We start from the raw sequence: 16,027 nt of genomic DNA on the forward strand, positions 1-16,027 counted from the left end.
CACCACTGAGACTCCAAAGAAATTACTTCTCCCATAAAACCCCATTCTTTTAGGCTGTGCTGCAGACCCCTGTGTTGATTATCTGTGCCTGTTGGAAACACAAATGATATTAAAGTAATGACCAGAAAGTATCCAGTATCAGTATATCCCTGGTTGAAAAACAACAGAATAGTTAACCTTTTTCATCAAGAACTTATTTACAGTACATGCTGTGGTTTTAAATAATAAGAATAGAAATTCTACCATGTATGGGTAGTTTGGTGGCAACTGGCATGGTGTGGTGAAAGTTTATCAGATTCATGACTCATGTCAGCTACATTTGGTACTGTAGGTCTCCCCCAGTTCAGTCTACAAAAGTTTCCTGAAATGATGTTCAGTGAAAGCAAATAAAAAAAAACTAGTATGTTGTGTTTAGCGAATGATTAAAAACCAGAATACCAGAGCTAGGGAGATAATGGGTTTGTTTCTGCTGCCCTGTACCTTGCCTCACCCTTATCCATAAGTTCTGCTTTTAGCCAAGGTGAGCCTTCTCATCACTGAAATCTCAGATGTGTCTGGGTGACTGGAATACAAGTTTCACCTGTGAATCTCGGGATTTTTCCAGTAATACTTAAGTGACAGAATCCTCAATTTCTCATTTCATATATAGCTAAAGATTATTGAGCTTGCCTTAGTTAATGGTGAATCATTGATTAAAAAACACTGTAGATGGAATGGGTTTGATTACATGGTACTTCTAGTTATAATGTTTTAAAGAGAAACCATATTTAGAACCTACCCTCATGGCAACTGCTTTATGTACTGTAGTCTGTTTCCAGGACCTCTGTGTGGAGTGTGTTGAGCACTTTAATTATTGCTGACTTGTATGTGCGTGTGGGGGTGAGATTTCCAAACACCTGTGTGCCATTTTCTGCACAGACTCCATCTGCATTGACTGATGGACAGCACTGAACTTCATGTAACCACCTCTGCAGCTGCCTGCTGCTTGCACAATGTTCAGTGGACGCAGCTGCAAGAAATCCATGTGTGCTCTGTCCACAGCTCTGTGGCTCTGGGCATCCATGGGATGCAATTTTATATTCTGTCTGCAATAAAACTTTTCACATGATTATCAACAGGAATCTGCAAGAACACGCTACATTGCTTTGCCTTTCTCCTCTTTTTCTAAACTGTAAATACTGTAAAAGTTGAGCTAATTAGAGTTGATTTCTAAAATACTTTGTGTAGAAGCTAAACAACCCTCTCCTATATATTTATCATTTCTTTGATGATATGAATATAATGCAACTGAGAAACTTAAACAGTGGAAGTACAGTAAATATGCAAGTCAATCAATGAGCAAGAGTATAATTCACGAAGTATCGTCATAGCTGCATGGTTTAATATAATAGTAAAAGACTTAATTTAGAATATAAGAAAAGCAAATGAGAGAAGGCTATCCAGCATACCCTACCCATTTGGTGCAGTATACACTGCATAGTGCCTTTCATGGCACTGTACAATTAAACAATCAAACAAAAGAGACAGTGCAATGCATGACTCCACCATAGCAATCCATTTTCTTACAATCATGTCCTTGTAAGAAATCTATTTCTGATATTTACGTACACATGGACAAGACACTTTTTTCATGTTTTCAAAATCTTTGGAGATTAATATCTCTTGAATATTCTTTCGACTTCTACTGTATCTAAAAGAGGTTAACAAAGATGGGAAAGTAAACAAATCTTTTCCAGAACTGTGCCACACTGAATCTCACATCCTCCAGTATGCAAATATGGATATCCTAAGCGCTTATGGCATGAAAACGATATATAGATAAATGTATAGTAGATAACAGTGAAAACCTACTATCAAATATGGTTCATAATAGTTTATAGCTGATGTCAAATGACATTTATATATAGCTGCTAGTGACATGCCAGTGAAAAGTGTATTTTAAAATGAAATCTGAAATGATGCATGTCATCTTTGTGTCAGTTTTACATTAATATTATGACCACATCAGTCATATTGCCCATCTATAATGAATTACAGCTGTAAGAAACAATTTGGCATGATATCACAGACGATATTACATTGAAGGCTGTGTGTTAACCACCAATATTGGTACATTAGGTGAAAAGAAGTATAAATGACATTAGCAAGAAAATAATACAGAGGATATAGAAGCTCCTTTTAAAATACATCTTGCATCGTTGCAGAGCTTGTACAAAGTCTAGCTATTTCTCAGTAGTAGTATTCTGTTGTAAGAAAATCACAATATCTTCCCCAACAAATATCTTGTGAACACTCAAGATTAGACTTGGACAGTTTTATTTTAAAATTAATCTGGACTAGGTGCCTGCATAAGTATTACGTACAGTACAACATCATGCTATACCAGTGTGCTCATTCAAGATCTACAGATCTTGTACAGATATTCTAGGCATGTATGGATTTTTTTACAGTTTTACTGTACTGACCTAATTTTCTTTGACATTTCCTGTAAGAATGTTTTTTTCATGGTATTCTAATAACTGGCAATTAAATATTGAAGCTGTTGAGCAAAAGAAAATAAAACATCCCAAACACCTGATCTGAATTGTGGTGCGGCTGATGTTGTTGTGTCTGGGTGCTGCACTTCAGTGGTGAGGAAGGTGGGTCCCTTTATATCTAAAATGCTTTTGGAAGGAAAGTGCAATAAATACAACAAATTAGGGATTATTATAAACTCATGGTAGTTATTATTTTCTTAGTTGCATTTCAGAATTACTAAGAAATCATTTTCCCCACCCATGAATTGTGCATGCTCAGTGTCTGTGATTCATATCGAATTATTAAATTTTGGATTAAATTTAGGTTACCGCAAATATATTCATGCTGCTTGAGGAGGTATCATTTGCTGTGGCATTTTCTGTATTTCCTCCAAGAGTCACATTGAATCCAAAACAGAGGGATATATTCCACATGCAAAGGTGCCTTGCTGACAGTTTTTTTAATGCCCCTTTTCCCTAATGCTACAAATGAGAAATGACAATCTTTGCCCCAGGAGATTGTGCGGGCATAGGAATGCCACTGTCAGCCCAATATTAAAATATAAGCTGCTCCTTTAAAAAGCTTGTTGATTTTCCATACCCCAATATTGACTAACTGTCTCTGTTTGATGTATGCTTTACCAGCCCAATGCAGACTTACAGTTAGAGCTTAACTTGTTAGTTCTGCTTCTGTGGCTGATGCAGAATAACTACAGATGCCCCGAGATACTAAAATTGACTGTTCAAATGGACTGAGTGTGGGAGTTTTCACTGGGTTTAAATTGATAACAGCTGAGAAAAAGAGTAAAAAAGATTAAGTGCATATATGGCAATAGAATGCGTTTGCTTTTTTTTGATGCACAACACTTAGCAGTCTTAGGTCTATGGGAAAATGCTTGTAAAAAAAGAGCAAGTTTGTGATTAATCATTAGATGTTATTATTAAAGGATAAACAACGTGACTTGGGAATTTGTACAGTAAATATTACAGAGAGAAAACGTAGGGATTGAAGGAAAGCTGCTATCCAATGGGGGACCAAATGTAGTATTTCCTATCAGGTGGGTAGGTGGGCTCTCTCAGTGGAACTTTGACCACAATGCATGAAATGGGGAATTGCATTTTAGGTCCAATTAAGATAAGTTATACTGTAGATGGCAGTTCTGCAGTCATGTGTTTAAATGTGTGAAAGCAAAAGAATAATCACATTTTAATGTTCTTGTGTCATGCAGAATTAATTAGCTTTAGCGTTTAAATCAAATGATATGAGCAGGTATTATCTCCAGACCTTTAGTGGGTCTGTCATTGATGAACCTCCTTTCTTTGCAATGTCTTGCACCACATTAATACTGTACATCTGAGTCTAGTTTGGGCTGAAAGCTCAGGAGAAGAATTTTAGTTTTATTTTCTGCACTTTGAATTCTGTGGCACATTTTCTCTGAGATGAATTTATTTTAAATAATACCTATTATTTTTATTTTGAGTTTCTGTAAGAACATAAGAAGGGTTACAAATGAAAGCCATTCAGCTTATCCAGTTTGGTAGGTTGCCAGCAGCTAATTGATCTGAGGATCTCATCCATCTGTTTCTTGAAATGAGAGTGGCTGTCAGCTTTGACAACGCAGCTGTGAAGCTTGTTTCATACACCAGAAACCCTTTGTGTAAAGGAGTGCGTGTCCCAAGCTTTAAAAAGACTTCCACGTACTTTTGTGTTTCACTGACAGTTTTAAAGAAGTCAACTGGGCTGACTTTATCGCTGCCCTGGAGAATTATGATTACATGTATCAGTTCTCCTCTTAGTCTTCACTATTATCCACTTAAAGAGTGAGTTCTTTAACCTGTCAGCATAGGACATTCCTGTGAGCCCAGGAAAGCCCAGAAAAGTATTGGGTTACTTCTTTCAGCAGCACAGATTCTTCACAACACTAACAGAAGACAGTGGCTTTTGAAGATCCTAAGATGTTCTGCAGAGCGATGTTAGCATAGTGATTACAGCCCTAGCCTATGGACCTCAGGGTTGTGGGTTCAGGTTCCCAGTGGGACTCTGGAGCAAGAATGGGTCTGTAGGTCCAAATACAAAGCACCATTTAATTTCAATTGACTTATAGACTAGATAAAACCATATTAACATTTGACAAGTCTGGGTCTGTCTTCCACTGTGTAGTATGAAATGTTATGACTCTTATTTATAAAAAATAATGTTTGTTTGTTTTTTATTCTCAACTGTGATTTGTAGTTACTGTACTTCTTTTATATTTCCTAGAGCGGAACTGAGATTTTATCATTAATATTGTATTGTAATGTGTTTAAAAGAATAAAGCAGTATATGTACTAAATATCACATAAAAGCGCCTAGAACAGTGAAAGTGGGTCTGGCCTGAGGACGTACATAGCCTTCGTAGAGAAACAGATTGTTGTGAGGGGCTGAATGAATTCACAGCTGGACAGAAAGGTCAGCACAGACGTTTAGCTACAGTAGGAGCATTCCCACAACCTGCCCTTGTCAGGATAGAAAAGGTTCGTATGGTATGAGCTTTATTTATTTATTGTCAAAGGAATGTTTATCTGTTCTAAAGGAAAATAAAGCTGAAATTCAGCAGACCCTTGACAATTGTAAAATTTTGTAAATATTTTAAAGAGCCTCATTTAAAGAATGAACAAAACTACATTTTAGAACTCTGGTAACAGTGGTCACAGTCCTGGGAAGAATGCACAAGTGACCTGTAAGAAATCATGTCACACCAAGTAGAAAACAAATTAAATGCGCAAGACCTGGAGCCCTAGGGATATGGGGAAAAAATACTATTAATATGAAAACCAGCACTAAATGTGTTGGAAATTTCACATGTACGGTACATGGTAACCATTAAATATATATTAGCTATTTCAATAATAATTACTTTCCTAGCCTAAATTGATCCTTAAACATTAATAGGTTATATACTGTATATCCAGTTTAAAGTGTTCATTCAAATGAAATGATCCCAGTTTGCCTGCAATCCATTTTTGACACAGTACTTGTGACATTCCTAAGTCATTGAGTGGTTTTAGATGCTGACACAGAAGTCTAATGGCTCCACATTTTTTGAAAGCTGGATTTTTACATATCCACTCCATAAAAGGAGATATCAACAGTCTTTTTTATTTTTGAAGACGATGTACATTCTACACCATATACAGTACAGTATTACATGAACTTAAACTTAGAATTACTATATTAAGAAGGTGAGGTACAGACATTGACTGTACAGTAGTGTTTGTGCAGAGTGCTAACCAAGTGTTAATGAAGAGTGCATGAACCATGCATGTACAGTACATGGGCCCATTGATACGTAATGTTCTTCAGAATATATTCAGAATATGCTGTATACATAGAAGGATACATATTCTGAATATGAAGAGCAATGTTTTTTTCTGAAGATCTGGAATATTCCGAAAATAGGTATATTTCCAGGAATATTGGATTTGAGATGTTTAACCAGGAGTTTGATTTCTAGACACGTTAAGCCATGTCAACTGTCCAGGTACAATGCCTATCTTGCTGTGTGACAGCAAGAGCACAGGTTTCAAACAATATGGGCCTTTCTAATACATTTGGAGGTTAAAAAACAGCTGGATGGCAGGAGATATCAAACCCTTGGAATGGATATGTATCTCAAAAGACATTAAATAGCTAAAAAGCCAAAGAAATACAGTGGAACTTTTCCCTCCATGGTAGTTGCAATATAAAATATTTCCATTCATTGTGCATTTACACTACTACACCTTATTCATTGGTTAAGAGCACACAATGATTATTTGTCATCAAAAGCTCCTTGCAGTGTGAATGAAATAAACCCTTATCTCATCAGAAAATCATGGTAGACATTTAACAGTGCAGAAACTGGATTACAAAGATTCATGAATGATACCTTCTTCTATCAGAAATACGGATCATCACTAAGGTGTCCCACTATTACAAGCTTCACAATCCAGTATACAATCACCTAGTGTTGAGCACTGGGGATGACATGAGCAGAGCCACTTTGACAACCTCTGTGTGTGTGTTATGGGAGATGAGCATAATCCTGCAGAGTCCTGAGTTGTATTTAATAGGCTGAACTCAGTTTCTATTAAGAACTGCATGAACATTCTCTGCCATGACCCTGACCAGGAGAACCAGATTAAAAATGCATGGATACAGCAGACTAATCGCCAAGTGTCACTTCCCACTGTATGAATGTATGCGGACTTAAAGATGTATTGTGTTGTTATTTTCTTATTTAGATCAAGTCTTTGGCTGCCATTTGATTACATTATGTGAGCGTGAAGGAACGACAACGCCAACATTTGTTAAGCAATGTGTTGAAGCAGTGGAAAAACGAGGTAAGCCACATGCTTATGCTGTACATTCTAGTACGGTCTTCTTCATCTGAACCTTATCCCAACTGATCTGGTGTTGACACTGTAGCAAAGATGCTCCTGACAGAGCATGTACTGTAAATAAGGAGCAGACTGACTTCCTTTCCACAGTGTGAAAGAAGTCCTATGATAACTTTATTAAACTCAATGTGCAACACATTCTTATACAGTAGATTATAGATTGCAAACTTCATTTTTCCTCATTGTGTTCATTTATTGCAGCATAAATATTTTTTTTTTACACTAGTAAGATTACTTCTCTCTCTCAACACTTTAAATATAGAATGTGAGTTGTATATACTGCTAATAATAGACCCTGTATTTCAATACAGTTTTAAACTTTATATATTTGCACTTGGCATCAACCTGAGTATGCAGACGACAGAAATTAGCTTTTCCAAAGTGACTTTTAATCATCAGCTTCATGCAGAAATGTTAGGGTTTCTGAAAGGGGTGAATTGCTGGACGCCTGTGCGAAGCCGTGAGGAAGGTAGTACTAACAAAAGTAAATCCAGTATTCCAAATCCAAGTCGTTAGGCAAGACCGGAGTCGAAACTAGGAAAACCAGGTCGAGAATAGTATCGCGTACCAACGAAAACTGCGGAGAACTTCTCCATAGTAAGCGTAGGTAATCCGGTGAAGAGTGTTTAGATATTGAAGAGAGAGACGTGTTTGGATAATTAGTTCCTGGATGAGAGTGTGTGGAATCTAGTACGCGTGGGAATGTCAGGGCGGTTACGGGAGAAGGGACGAGTCGTGACCACCAAATTACTGTATAGGGCTTTTTAACAAAAAAGGAAAGCAATGGTATTATAGAGCATTCGATTTAATTTTTTATGGTGGCAATACAGGATTGCTTATACGGCGTTCAGTGTTCTTGACTCAAGAAAGATGAGAGCAGTTTGGACAAACTGGTTGTGCTGCTGAATTGTTAGCAGCTTTGAAAAGGTTTATGTCTGGCCTTTTTCTTTGTCGGAATAAAAACACTAGAGGTGTCGCTTAGATAATATCAGGGCTGATTTTTTTCTTTAGAACGCGACAAAAAAACGACAGTTTAAATAAAGTTTAAGTTATAACTTAATTGAATAAGAAAAAAATGTCAGTCTTCTTTAATATTAATCTGCATGTCACCGATCTTTGCTCTTAATAAAATCTAATTATTATTTCTCCTAATATTTCACTTTACTAACATATAGAGTATAATTTTGATTTCCTGACCTTCATTTATTATTAATTTTATTACAATTCTTTTGCTTCTGTACAAAGATAATATTTATTTCACCATGCAGATATTCACATATGCATATTATACATTTTATTGTACAGCATATTTTTTTCATATACTTTTCAGTAATTCTCTGCAAAAATAGATCAAAACCTTTGACCTGCTGGCCGGTTGTGAATTATATGCTCTTTGTCATGTGGGACTTCTCTGTTACTGGAGATCAGTCATTAATTGACTTGCAGTTTTTGACTAGAAGGTTGAAGTTTTATTTCAATCTAGGCCTACAGTGAAGTATTGATTGCAGTAGGTTTTACTGCTAACAGTTTACCATACAGGGTTAACGTCTGTTACTGGTTTGAAGATTAAGAAAAAAGACAGAACATAGACTTTCACAAATTTAGCCCTCATGTTATGAAGTAATGTGCCATGAAGTCACATTTTTAACAAAAGCTGTATTTCTCATATGAAGCCTTTGAAGCATTTGCACAATGCATTTATTTTGTTCTCTACATTCCACGACATCAGCCATGTGATGAAGTCACGCACGCCTTGTGGCTGGATCAGAATGGTAGATGACGTGTTTAGAGTCACTTATATAGGTCTCATATGTAACTTTTCTTCTCGTCTTATATATACATACAGTACAGTCAAGTCTGGGAGCACTGCCTTGGTGGAGGCAATGAAAGAAACTGACATCATAATTTTCAGTACCACAGAAAAAAACAAGCAAAACAAATCTGCTATTGCAACATTCTCATTGTGACACATGGTAACGATATATTCATCTAAAGCTCTGTACCAACATCAGTATTCCACAATCCCATCTTGGATTTCTCATTTCTTCCAATATTCCTTAGAACAGCTACGACTGTGCTATAATACATGCATAGGAAATACACATGGTGACTTAGTGTAGATGCTGAAAATTGATATGAGATCCTTGCTTGACTGGTACCCTGTTGGTCACACTGATTTAAAATCAAGGCTTTAAATTACTATAACGGTAAAGAATCTGAAGAGAGTTTTTGCTGTTATGCTGGTGCACATTGGAAAATTTGAATTTCCTTAACTTTGAAGATGGTTTAAGGGTCTCGTTAAACAACAACAACAAAAATAATGTCTATATTTGGTATTATCATCAAGTCTCAATGCAAAAATAAGCCTAGGTTCTCAACATACAGACCATTTTACTCCATAGTTATAATCGTTAGCTGTGATGGCTTCACTAAACAGCTGAGCATGAGTAAATTCTCAAATATGTCAGCATTGACTATGTCTTCTCTGGCGTATGGTATCAAAAATGGGCTACTATCTAAATACAACATTGTTAAGGATTTCTAGACTAAGGTGGTGGATCTATCATGGTGTAGGTTGGGATAACTACGGCATATGAAGGGAAGACCTGTTTGCCATCTAGGATACTGTGCCATTGCTATTGGGCACTGAGCTGTGATCATCCATCTGACACAGAAGCTTCATGGTGGTGGTCACTGTAAACTTCATCTTTGTTTTGGTGAAACTTTCCCTGAATTCTCATCTCCTGACTTGTTGTCTGTTGTGCATTTTTGGATCATGCTACAGAGGGCGATAACAGCCTGTGTAGTGTGGCCCAGAACTGTGCAGGAAGTTAACTAAACTTGTAGCCAAGAATCAGCCCAACTCCCACAACATTATGTACAACAGCATCCAGCTAGTGGAATGCATTGTGAAAGTGTTGTGGGTGTACTGATTGTATGCAGACAAACAGGACATAGCTCTTTAAAATTGTGTGAGATACCTGGAATTTTCAAAAAAACGTTGCTTGGGAGGAGTGGAACTCTCTGCAGATGAAATTGTGTGTAATATCAAGACGAATAAAGTATTATTTAAATATCCTGGTCCCATAGCCGAAACTGAGTAGTACATTCTCCATCAGAAGGAGCTGGATTAAGTTAATTCAAGAGATAGACAATCAAGAGAGACAGGAGCATATTTTAAAATAATAGACTTAGTAACATCATAGAGTTAGTAACAGTCCTTGCTTTTGGGTCTACATTACGGTTTTGGCAAGATACCTGGTACTTTCTGGAGAAAATCTATTCTTAATGAACCCTTATCTTTCCCAGTTTAATCTTTCAGCAGATGTTTTTCTTTCTTTTTTCTCTGTTGACATTTTTTTGTTTGACAGGATCCAGTTCCAGGTTCCGATGTCTGTTTAAAAAAGCGTTGAGGTTGTTGGCTTTAAAATTCCCTCACTGCATGTGTGATCAGCATTTTCCCAGGCTTTTCCACATAGTTTGCCAGGCAGAGGGACTGACCTTTTGAGGCAAACACTTTTTCATTACAAAATGTTCACTTTGATTCCTGTCCCATTTTGTGTCCATTCCAAACTGTTTACAACCCACTAAAAATGAGTATGAATTATATGTTTGTGTAATGGATTCCTTTTGTGGTTTTAGTAGAATGTTTGCTTAGAACAATTAGTTATCTTTGGTTAAAATTACTGTGACCTGAAAAATGTGCTCCTGAAGTCATAATCTTGACCATTTCCTTTTTAAAAAGCAAAAAAAAAAACAAAACAAAAAAAAAACAGGTCTGTGTTTCATGTGAGTCTCTTGAAAGCAAGTAAGATTTTAATTTCATTTTATTGGCACGATATTATAAATAATCATAATAATCAATGCACTGTGACAAAAAATGATGAATGGGTGCATTTTATATTTAAAATACTAAGATAAATTTAAAAAAAGACAACACTGTACAGTAAGTTACATTTCCCATAGTAAAACTTGCTAATATGTTTTTAGCTCTGCTGGATACTTTATTAGCAGATTATTACAACTGAAGTATTTTGGGGAATTTTGGAATTCCCTTCACCCAACATATTTTTTCTTGAAATTAAACTTTGAGGACTTCCCCTTTTGAGTTTTTGAATAATGGTGAATAACCAATTGTTTGTGTTGGTATTATCTAGCTGAGGTCTGTTAGATGAGTCTGGCAAGCACTTTGTGTTTGCAATTTAAGGGTTTGCTGTTGCTGACTGAGCAGACTTTGATTTGACTTGAGGAGGCGCTTTGATTGTAATGAAAGTCTTATGGAGATATGTGTCAGGACATCTTGAGTTTCAAACGTACGTATGACTTCACCACTGATGATGATAATATTAAATGAACAAGCTAAAAATAAAACCTGTACCACTTAGTTAGTTTTCAAATCAGCAATAGCCCAAAGGATTCCAAAAAGAAGTGACACAAAGACAAATCGTTATACTGCCATGTGCAAAGACTACAAAAGTTGCAATATAAACATAATTAAGAGAAAAATACTTCTGGACCTTGGATCTGCATGAGATTTGCATGTTGCATGGTGGCTGTTTTAGCTTGTGTGTCTTGGGAAAAAGATTATGAAACTTACTCCCTACAGGAAGCTGTAATGCACACAAGGCAGTGTTCTCCATATACACCAATAGAGCAATGGAGTAGCTGCCAGCTACTGTATACTGTACAGTTGTGTTATTCCAGCATACCTGCAGGTTTCATCTAAGGGGAAACAGCTTTGCTCCTAAAGTCAAGGTTTCAATATAGCAGTACTACACTGCCTCCTGGTACTCATTTAACTGTTTAATAACTGGCTCTTCTGTATCAGTGAGTTACTGCAGAAAACCTATCATATTCCTTTGCAACTTTCACAATTTCCACTGTTTTCATGCTAATGAAAAATTTTCCAGCACTAGTTATCCTGCATATTTTAAAAAATGGTACAACTTTAGTGGTGTGAAATAGTAAAAGAAACAAACAGCATTTTGTAATATGTGTATACTATTTGTATTTTGTATTGTAACCTCAACGTTTTGAATAAAAACTAATCCACAGTCTATTAAACAACTGTAACCAATGCAATACTTTGACTACCAACACTGTAAATAGCACAAAAATAGCAGCAGAACTGTTGATGTACATCTTCCAATGAGCAGGAATTGTTGAAAGTTTTAAGACCCAGCATGCGAAAACTATCCTGTTTATTAAACTAGTGAAACATGAGAATCAATTTAATTAAATTCAAGTAGGTCAGCAATCAGCTACTGAGTATATCAGTAATCAAACTGAATATTTAATGGGAAAAGGCTCCCTCTTATTTTCTTCAAAAGACTTTTTAACTGTTCTTATCAGAGACATCCTGTAATCTACAATTTTCTTAATCAGAATCACCTGAACATTGTTGGATGCACTTCAAATGGATCAGAAGTATTAAAAACTATAAATAGCTCACTAACTCATGGTACACAGATGACAGGAAGACACATCATGTGGAAAGGTTTTTTTCAAAAGGAAATTAATTTCTTGTGATTTTATGAAGTATTTGCAAGTGTTCTGCAAAAAGACTGAAAAGGCTTTCCCCACTGATCCTGTGATGAGTCAGGGGTGTGTTTCTGCAATATCTCCTTACATAGAAATCCATACCACGATGTCGTGCCTGCATTTTTCAAGATCAGCCCAGAAACAGCACTTCAAAAAATGGGGATACATTCAGACATTCTATTTTCCATATTCATGCATTCTTCTCTTAATTAAATCATAAAATGTATTCCATTAAAAGAAAAAAACAAAATAGATACAGTAAAGGTAAATGTATTGCTTTTCTTTTAAGCTTAGTGCCTAGTATTCTCCAAAGTCAGCCCTCCATGTCAGTTATGTTCTCTGCTGTGCAGCCAGTTTGATGGAAGTAAACTATCATTCTCAACTCCACTGAGTGTATCTTGCCAATGGCTGCACTGGGCTTTAGACTCAGAAGCTACAGTACAAACTGTATTAAACTCTGTTCGGATCATCAGCTTCTACTCCATCTATCAAGCAATATGTAAAAACCTGTGTCACCCAGTTATATTGCTAAATTTGTCAAACTAGTCTAAGGATCAAGAACATCATTTTGACAAAACCTGTCCATAATACGTTTTCTGAGTCTATTTTCATTATTCATTTAGGAAAGCTACGGAAGTAAGATGTTTTTCACAACACAGTAAAGTATAGGCCTGTATACTCTTCTGTTACAGTAGTTAGCATGTAGTGGTGGGTTGTGTGTTGCACTATTAAAGTGAAATGACTAACATTAGAACAACTGTTTCACAGTATATAGGAACAACTGTTCCATGGGAGTCTCTTAGTGAGCACCGTTTATTGCTTTCTCTTTTTATTCCTGTGGAAGCAATTATGTATCGGCACTTACAAATATTCTTTACAGATTTCCTGTAAAACCACAGTGCAACTCAATGGTCTTCCCTCTTCTAATTTTATTTATAAAAACAAGAACCAGGAAAAACATTTCTCAGTCAAATTATACAGAGCCGTAGTTAATTTCCATTATAATAAAATGCTTCCAATCTAAGGAGGACCATGTGGTCAATGAAAAGATGGTCATGTCCGCCAATTCTTATTGGTCTGGTTTGGCTCAAGTTTTCCATGTTCTTGGAACAGAGACCCAATGGCACGTGAACACTATAATCGGAGCAATTTTCTCAACATCTTCTACTTCCGTCATATTGGAATAGATCCATATGGAGTCTTACTCCAACCACAGTACTAGGCCCAATGTCAAGTCATGATTCCAACACAGTTAATGATGTGAATCAAACTACTTTGAGAGATGTACTATTTAAATTGCATACACCCGTGAAACCATCCTTTTAATTAATGAGTAGAAGTAAATTTGGTCCAGTAATAAAATAAAATAAAACCTTGCTGGTTGTTAGACAAAGGGCATTTTAAGATATCAGGAGGTTTCACAGGGGAATCCCTTGCATGGGTGATTTTAAGATGATGTCAAAATACCATCTGTAAATTCTGACTGCTTAGATAAATAAAATGCCAGTTTAATGTGCTTTGCAAAATTTCATCAAGCGTTTTTTAGTTTTCGTGCGATTCAAAGACGCCCTTTGATAGGAATGTTTTTAATATCTGTTAAGTAGTAATGCCATCATCTAGACACGTTAATCGACATTAGAATATATTCTCTTTCCAAATCACCTCTTTTTTATGTTTGATCAGGTCTGGATGCAGACGGAATTTACAGAGTGAGTGGAAACTTGTCCACTATTCAGAAGTTACGATTTATTGTTGATCAAGGTAAGCTGTTTATTGTTATTATCATTCGTCATGTAGTACTGCAAAAACCATAATAAGCTACATCATAAGGCTATTACAGATTTTCATAGTCTAATACATGCAACATATTCTTTTTAAGAATGATAGCTGTTGTAAAGTATTTCACCTCATAATTTGTAAAGGTGAGGATTTGTGAGAAAATGTTATTAGCACATTTTATTGGATATTTGTAAATAGGATCAAAGAAAAGTCAATGGAAATAATGAATTATGTCAGGAATTAAAATATGTTAACCCACCACAGGCCTAAATAAAATGTTTGGTTTACTGTGTATTTGAAAAGTCTTTTAAAAATGATGTAAGTAACCAACATGTCAACCTTAACCATACACAATTATTAAAGGCAACTTACAAAATATATAGTACAATAGAGTACATACAAAAATAAATAATTTGAAGATGTTAAAAATAACAATAGTTAATAGTTCCTTACACCTATAGAGTGTTTTTCTGGACACTCCACTCAAAGCACTTTACAAGCAATGAGGACTCCCCTCCACCACCACCAATGTACAGCCCTACGTGGATGATGCGACGTCAGCCATAGTGTGCCAGTACGCTCCCCACAACCAGCTCTCAGTGGGGAGGAGATCAGAGTGATGAAGCCAGTTCATAGATTGGGATTATTAGGAGGCCATGATTACCATGATTAGTAAAGGCCAATGGGAAATTTGGCCAGGACTCCCGGGTAACACCCCTACTCTTTCCGAGAAACACCAGGGCATCACAGACCTGTTATTGCTGAACAGTTGCAACTTTCAGGGTGGCTGCTGTCATATGCACTTTATTATGATCCTATAAAATACGTGCTACAAAATGCAAAATTAGAAGTGCAACACCTGTTCAGCACAGAGTGAAAACAATGTCCAACATGTAGAAAACAACATGCAGGTAAGGAGTCCCTGATTACAGGACAGAAGGAATGTCACTGAGCAGAGTGCAGCACCAGTTGGTGGTAAAAGCTCACAGTAGTGTGAGGAGATCACAGGTGCTGTATATAGAGTTACTCTTGCAGAGACCCAGGAAAGTGGTCAGGGAAAGAGCTTTTTTGATTAGATCATTCCTCCACTGTGGAGGCAGGGAGCAGAATGAACTGGTCATGGGTGTGGGACAACAGGCAGTCTGGGGGAGGAGAAGCAGAGAGGTCGAGATGTAGGGACAACGTACCGGGAGGAGAGCAGTTAAAGACAGTGCTAGGTAAAAACAAGTGTTTTTAAATGGGTGTGTGCAGGAGAGGGAGCCAATGGAGGGATGAGGTACAGGCAAGACCAGGCCAGCAGCAGAATTCTGATTGAGTTGGAGAAGGTTGACAGCACTGGCCAGGAGGCCAGCCAGAGAGATCAGGGCCTGAACTAGAGTTAGTGAGGAGGTGACGTCCTGTGGATATTGCTGAGAAAGAAGGTATAGGAGCAACCTGAGTAGAAATGTGAAGGGATCAAGAGAGGTCAAGAGCAACACTGAATTTCCTGGCTGAGGAAGAGGGTAAGATGATGGTGGAGATGATCATAGATATACTGTCCTGTAAGGAAGAGTTTTTTAACAATGTAATATTGGCCTCTAATGCACAGAAAGACCAAACTTTGAATTATTTTAATAAATTAAAAATACCTTGCATGTTAAAAGTGATGCCTGTTCTCCCCGGTTGCCTGACCTCCACCTTGCTGAAGTGTTTTTGAGGTAGTTTGACATGAGGTTGAATAACAGATTGCTGTTTCCCAGCTGGCTAAACCAGTAACGGTTTAGATTAAGCTG

The 16,027-nt window shown here is 36.8% G+C and overlaps 2 protein-coding genes across 5 annotated transcripts in view; one reads left to right on the forward strand and one right to left on the reverse strand.

The window, feature by feature from the left end:
* Positions 1-16,027, forward strand: part of arhgap15 (Rho GTPase activating protein 15) — a 193,595-nt gene that overhangs the window by 108,126 nt on the left and 69,442 nt on the right. Inside the window, exons 10-11 of the mRNA XM_015358384.2 lie at positions 6,780-6,878; positions 14,160-14,237. Of these exons, the coding sequence (XP_015213870.2) occupies positions 6,780-6,878; positions 14,160-14,237 (177 nt within the window). The remainder of the gene's footprint in view (positions 1-6,779; positions 6,879-14,159; positions 14,238-16,027) is intronic.
* gtdc1 (glycosyltransferase-like domain containing 1) overlaps positions 1-16,027 on the reverse strand; it is a 238,043-nt gene that overhangs the window by 7,874 nt on the left and 214,142 nt on the right. The window lies entirely within an intron of this gene.

The sequence above is a fragment of the Lepisosteus oculatus genome, chromosome 12, assembly GCF_040954835.1.
Source record: "Lepisosteus oculatus isolate fLepOcu1 chromosome 12, fLepOcu1.hap2, whole genome shotgun sequence".
Classification (NCBI taxonomy): Eukaryota; Metazoa; Chordata; class Actinopteri; order Semionotiformes; family Lepisosteidae; genus Lepisosteus; species Lepisosteus oculatus.